This window comes from Dendropsophus ebraccatus, chromosome 12, assembly GCF_027789765.1.
Source record: "Dendropsophus ebraccatus isolate aDenEbr1 chromosome 12, aDenEbr1.pat, whole genome shotgun sequence".
NCBI lineage: Eukaryota > Metazoa > Chordata > Amphibia > Anura > Hylidae > Dendropsophus > Dendropsophus ebraccatus.
Window position 1 is genome coordinate 22,136,282 of NC_091465.1, and position 7,462 is coordinate 22,143,743.

General features: G+C 39.4%; 1 protein-coding gene across 1 annotated transcript; it reads left to right on the top strand.

The window, feature by feature from the left end:
• Positions 1-301: 301 nt before the first annotated feature.
• Positions 302-1,234, top strand: LOC138769839 (olfactory receptor 5G29-like). Its single transcript, XM_069948535.1, has one exon. The coding sequence runs from the start codon at positions 305-307 to the stop codon at positions 1,232-1,234; it is 930 nt and encodes a 309-aa protein (XP_069804636.1). The 5' UTR covers positions 302-304.
• The last annotated feature ends 6,228 nt before the right edge of the window (positions 1,235-7,462 follow it).

Sequence of the window (7,462 nt, forward strand, 5' to 3'; positions counted from 1 at the left end):
GGCATTTGATTAGCTGGGGCTGCTTAACTTGGATAAAGCTCTAAGGTTGTCTGGAAAACGTGGATACAGCCAATGACTATATTCATGTTTTCCACATAGCCTTAGGGCTTTATCCAAGTTCAACAGCCCAAGCTAATCAAATACCAAAAGTTTGGGTTCGGATCGACTCGAGCATGCTGGAGGTTCGCTCATCTCTAATTATCACCAATCATACATGGATAGTCTATCTAACAGAGCCCCTATTATGTCAATTCATATTATGTTATATAATGTTTTTTGTTTAATTTCCAGAAATCTGGACACAATGAATATCAATCACACAACGGTAATGGAATTTATTCTTTTGGGATTTTCAGGACTGACTGATCAGGTCTCTCTATTCCCCATCTTTCTATGTATATATATCATTACACTGGTTGGGAACCTGTGTATAATCATTGCATATAAGCTCAGCCCAAGCCTCCACACTCCAATGTATTTTTTTCTTGCTAATTTTTCCCTTTTGGAAATCCTTTATGTTTCAACTACCGTCCCTAAGATGTTGTCCTGTTTACTGTCAGAACGTAAAGTGATCTCCCTCTCTGGCTGTGCTATACAGATGTATTGTTTTGTGCTGCTTGGAGGAACAGAGTGCTATATGCTGGCGGCTATGGCTTATGACCGGTATAACGCCATATGTCGCCCTCTTATGTATACTGTGATTATGAGAGAAATAGTCTGTATCCAACATATAGTGGGCTCCTATGTCATTGCTGCAGCCAATGCCCTAATACACACAGCGTTAACATTTTCATTACAGTTCTGTAGATCCAATAAAATAGACCATTTCTTTTGTGATGTTCCTCCGGTACTAGAACTCTCCTGCCAGGACATTTGGGTCAATGAACTTGTAATATTTGTTATTGGTGGCTGTGTTGTAATTGGTTCCTTCATAGTAACAATGATTTCCTATATAGAGATCATTTCAAAGATTCTCAAACTCCAATCTGCATTGGGTAAGAAGAAAACTTTTGCAACCTGTTCTTCCCATCTAATGGTTGTTATAATATTTTATGGATCTACAATTTCTATGTATTTTAGGCCCAGGTCAAGCTATAAAGTTGGGCAGAACAGTGTGGTCTCTTTAATGTATACAGTTATTGCCCCACTCTTAAACCCTTTTATATACAGTCTACGAAACAAAGAGGTCAAGACAAATATCAAGAATATATTTTTAAGGATTTTACCATTTTGATGAATATCCAAGATAATTCCGTGTCACCAAAATTCTCTGCCTCTTCTATGCTTCTTGCTTGATTCTCTCCTTTTTTCTCTTTCTTCATTTCTTGCATTTTTTGACTATTTTGACTCAAACTTTTTAACAAATATTTAACCCATTAAAGAGGAAGTACCTTCAGGTACACTCTCTTTAAAATCACACATGAATTGGGCGGCGCCGGCACTGGGAAGCCGATGCCGCAGTCCTTTTTTTGAACCGCGGCCTGGTTCCCCCATACAGCGCCTTTCTATTCATGGTTACCGGGTGAAGCACTGGAGGTGGGCCGGTCCGCCTCAGTGGGAGGAAACCCCCGCCCCTCCATGACATGGCTCCAGTGATTTTATACTTGTTTGAACTTCTAATGAAGCCGCGTCATGGCTGGGGTTTCCTCTTACTCTGGGTGGGCCGGCGCACCTTCAGTGTTTCACCCCCGTTGCGGTAACCATGAATAGAGTAGCGCCGTACGGGGGAACCGGGCCTGGGGTTCAAAAAAAGGACCACTGCACCGGCTTCCCCTTGCTGGCGCTCATTAGTTCATGTGTGATTTTAAAGAGAGTGTACCTGATGGTACATCCTCTTTGAGGTCAAAGACAATTTTTCGTTTTTGCACTTTTGCTTTTTCCACTTTATGTTTAAAAGTCCATAGCACTTGCAATTTTTTTTTACCTAGAGACCCATCTGAGCCCCCATTTTTTACAACACCAATTGTACTTTGCAATGACAGGCTTTATTTTCCCATTTGCGCTGTCAAATTTAAAAAAGGAATTTGTTTTCATTTCAGGGTGTTTCACGTTTACGCTGTTCGCCCTATGGTAAAACTGGCATGGTATATATATTCCTCACATCAGTACAATTACAACGATATGTAACTTGTAGAACTTTTAAATTATTTGATGGCTTTTCCAAAATTAAAACCTTTAAAAAAACTGAATTGCTTTATTCCCATACTTATAATGTTTTTATTTTTTTGTCTATGGGGCTGTTTGAGGTGTCACTTTTTGCCGCATCATGTGTACTTTCTTTCGATACCTTGTTTGCATATATGCAACTTTTTCATCATTGCATGATTTTTATTGCATTTTTTCTGTATTTGATGTGACCAAAATGTACAATTTTGAACTTTGGATTTTTTTTGTGCTTACACCCGTAGGCTAGGTTCACACTATGTAACTGTGCGGCTGTATTTGCGGCTGTAATTGTGCGGCGGTATTTTTGGTGGTTCATGCATACGCTGGAAAGTATACGATATACGGCTGCACAGTGCACACTGGGTATGAATCTTCGGCCCTATCGTAAACGGACCCGTAAAAAATGAACAAGACCATTGTTTGCGGCTGGAAATGCGGCCGTGGATTGACAGGCGGTCCGTACGGAACACTTCAAAAATAGCCGGCAATGATGCCGAATGCCGATGCCTCTAATAGTTAATATATTAAATTAATAAAACACATTTTCTTTGTAATAAAGTCCCTTTCATTTTTCAATAATTTAATTCTAACAAATCCATCATTGTGCAATTAAATATACTGTTAAAATAAATATATATATAAATAAATGTATATTTATATATATATATATATATATATTTATTTTTTGACATTATTTTAATTGCACAATAATGGATTCGTTAGAAGTAAATTATTGAACAACGAAACTGATTTTATTTCAACGAAAATGTGTTTTATTAATTAAATATTAATTAGTACAGGAAGCTCCAGTAAGCCGCTAATTCATATTGCCGGCAATAGAGCATTCTGTACTAATCATCACTTTACTTTAATTAAAACATCAAATGTTTCTTCTAATTATGTTATCACAATAGCATTATTAGAAGAAACATTTAGAATTATATGTGCGCTCAGCTGATTGGCTGATCGGCTCAGCGCACATATAAAGAGCCGGTCCGCAGTACAGTGACTTCATTGTGCTGCGGACCAGCGAAGAGGACACATCGGGGTGAGTATAGAGCTCTCCCAACCCCCTCCCCAGCACTGCACCCCTCCCAGCAAGAAAGGGGGGTCACTTAACCCCTTCCTTGCTGAGATGGGTGCAGTCTGACATCAGTCTGGCCCCCAAGGGGTTAAGGGGGATACAATACATCCTCCCTTAACCCCTTGGGGACCCTATGCGTTTTTTTTAAATTATTTATTTATTTAAAAAAAAAACGCATAGGGTCCCCCCTATTTTTATAACCAGCCGGGTTAAAAACCAAACGACAGCAGCCTGGTAACACCAGGGTGGGAAGAGCCATTGGTTTAGGCCCTCCCCAGCCTAAATCTTACCAGCCTGCTGCCGCCCGGTCCAGGAGCACCAATTTTGATGCTCCGGGACCACTGGCACCCGGCTCTTCCCAGTACCCCTGGTGGCATTGGGTACTTGAGTAATAATAGGGGGTTAGTGTTAGCCATTTTATACCGGCTAACACTAGGCCCCAACTTAGTAATGGATTCCGTCTATTAGACGGCTTCCACTACTAAGTCTATAAAGTAAAGAAATAAAGACAAGACACAAATTAAAATTTTTTTTATTCAAATAAAAACACCCCCACACCCCTCATTGACCATTTTATAAAAAAAAACAACAACAAACAACCGCTGGTCATCGACATAGTCCACGGAATCCGACGTAATCCCCAGGATACCGATATCTGAAAAACAAAAAGGGAGAAACACACAAAAAACACACAAACAGGAGCACAACACCCATCATTGTGAGCGGTGTTGTGCTCCTTACAGTATGCAGCATCTTTACAGATCGCTGCTTACAGTCTGGCCCCCAAGGGGTTAAGGGAGGATGTATTGTATCCCCCTTAACCCCTTGGGGGCCAGACTGATGTCAGACTGCACCCATTCCAGCAAGGAAGGGGTTAAGTGACCCCCCTTCCTTGCTGGGAGGGGTGCAGTGCTGGGGAGGGGGTGGGGAGAGCTCTATACTCACCCCGATGTGTCCTCTTCGCTGGTCCGCAGCACAATGAAGTCACTGTGCTGCGGACCGGCTCATTATATGTGCGCTCAGCCAATCAGCTGAGCGCACATATAATTCTAAATGTTTCTTCTAATAATGCTATTGTCATAACATAATTAGAAGAAACATTTGATGTTTTAATTAAAGTAAAGTGATGATTAGTACAGAAAGCTCTTTTGCCGGCAATATGAATTAACGGCTTACTGGAGCTTCCTGTACTAATTAATATTTAATTAATAAAACACATTTTCGTTGAAATAAAATCAGTTTCGTTGTTCAATAATTTAATTCTAACGAATCCATCATTGTTCAATTAAATATACTGTCAACAAAATAAATATATATATAAATATACATTTATTTATATATATATTTATTTTAACAGTATATTTAATTGCAAAATGATGGAATCGTTTAAATTTAATTATTGAACAATGAAAGGGACTTTATTACAACGAAAATGTGTTTTATTAATTCAATATATTAACCATGAGAGACATCGGCATTACTGCAGAGGATCGCAAACCCCGGTAATAGCAATTCATGTAAACTGTTTCCCTGCTTTCCCAGATGCATCCAGAGGTGTTTGCATCACTTTCTTAAGATTTTATTTGTTATTTTTAGTTGAACCAGATTTCCAAGTAAATTACCGTATGTTTTGAGCCGCATGTCTATTTTTTCCCACGGCCGTAGTTTCATCCGCACATTTACAGCCGCATAAAAAATACAGCCGCACAGTTACATAGTGTGAACCTAGCCGTACCATGCGAGATCAGGAATGTGATAATTTAATAGTTCGGGCGATTACGCACGCAGCAATACCCATTATGTTTGTTTATTTGTTTATTTATATTTACAAAATAGACTTTTTTTAGGTGAGGGGATTTTTTATTTTTAATAAAAATTTTGTTTTAATAAAAACACTTTTTTTTTTTTTTTTTTTTTTTACATTAACTAGAAGTCCCCATGGAGGACTTCTATATACACAGCACTGATCTCTTATAGAGATTAATGCTGTGTATATACACAGCAACGATCCATTAGATCTGTGATACATTGCTCTGGCCTGCTGCAGACCAGAGCAATGTATTGCCGAGGCAGGATGAGCATCACTGCGACGCTGAGGCTCAGCCTGGGCAAAAGAACGGATCTCCCCTCCGCGATCGGATTGCGGGGGGAAGATCCGTCCCACTAGACACCAAAGGCACATGCTACCTTTGATAAAGCCGGTCAGCCAGCGAAACATGTCAGGAGGTGTGATATCCCCATAATTTTAATCTATTTAACAACATCTTTGCAGTGCCGGATTTTCTACTATATCGTACCCATGTATCCATTAGGAAACTAGCTAGACAGTAATTATATTGAGGCAGTGAGAAGATGATAGTACTTACCCAAACGGGATCTATCTCTCACTACTAACGGCACAACATTGTGCATAGCGGGGAACACCTCGGAGTCCCGCAGCCTCTATCTATCTGCTATCTACAGTATCCATCGATGTTTATATGCAAATAGTGTAGACAGTTGTGAAGTAACGCTGACACACTTATACCGGGCACTGAGTAGAACCAGATAGCAATTAAAGTCCACCTGTATGGAGTGAGCAAGAGTCCACAAAGTCAATCAGTCTTCTAATCCTAACAGAGCTTAGATGGTCAGATCCTCATTTACTGAGATTCACAAACCCAGTTGTTTCCTCTGAAAGATGGCTTCCCCTCGATCCCACAGATGTGCTGTGCTCACATCAGCAACCCTTTTCTTAGATCCTCATAGATCCTCTCCCTTCCTGAGACTCCAGGATCTAACTGCAGGCCATGACTCCTTCATCACATTTAAGGGCTCCATAGCCAGACACACTGTCACAGACATATATGCCCCCTAATATAAAACAGTTATAACCCCTGACATTATAATAAGACCTAACACCTGATATTCCTTCTATTTTTTTAAATTAAGTTCACACCCTTCTAACCATTTAGTGGATTTGCAGGTGTCAATAAACTGTAAAAATATTGTTTCAAAGAGTTTTGAAACACAACACATTAAACATAATTTTTGTAATACAAGAAGGAATTACCAATCCTCATAAAACGAGTCTCAGATGATTTGCTAGTGTTTATATAATCACGGAATAGATCATTCATGATAAGCAAGAAGACATTTTTTACACGGTTTTAAGGTATCCACAAAGAGGACTGAAGACGGAGCTTCTCTTTTTGACTTCTCTTTGTCCTTGTGATCAATTTGAATACATACAATTCTACCTACTGAAGAAATAATAATAATAATATGCAGTGAGTTGTTTTTACATTTAATTAATCTTAAAGGGGGTTTTAAAGATGTTATCCGGTAAGGTAAACTATTGGGGAAATTTATCAAACATGGTGTAAAGTGAAACTGGCTCAGTTGCCCCTAGCAACCAATCAGATTCCATCTTTCATTCCTCACAGACTTTTGAAAATGAAAGGTGGAATCTGATTGGTTGCTAAGGGCAACTGAGCCAGTTTCACTTTACACTATGTTTGATAAATCTCCCCCTATATGTTGAATCATCCTGCTCTTCTAGTCACCAACAATTCATACCATGCATGTCTTAACCTTTTCTGTCTCCTTCCCTCAGTTTTGAGCTTGCTGCTTTCAGCTAAAGACATAGAAACTGTACCTGAGCTATTCAGTCTTTTTCTGCTCTCAATCCCTTCCTCCCCCACCCTTCCAAGATGGCTGCTGTAAACAACTCACTATCCGCAATGTTATAGCAACTTTGTCATGCCGGGAGGGATAATCACAGTGAGTTCATGCAACTTGACCTCAGAATAACCCTCCTAGCATTACTAAGAAGCTACAAAGTTGCAGATAGGAACTTTTTTTTTAAATCACTCTTGAAAGGGAGAGAGAGGAGGGGGATACAGAGAGAAAAGCATACATACAGTTTTTGTGTCTTTAGTAGCAGCTGAAAACTGGGGGAAGGAGACTGAATAGAAAATAACAAGTATGGAATTAATTGTTAGTCTTCAGGAGGGGGAATGATTCAACATATATTTTACCTACCTGGATAACCCATTTTATTGATAACACATATTAATTGCCTATAATTAGAATATGCCATCAGTGAGTGATCAAACGGGATCTAGCTCCTAGAATCAACATGATCAATAGAAAAGAGTGCAAAAACTGTGTTTGAATGGACACTGAATAGGCCCTTTTGTTATTCAATTTATTAAGGGTCTTGGGGGGCAG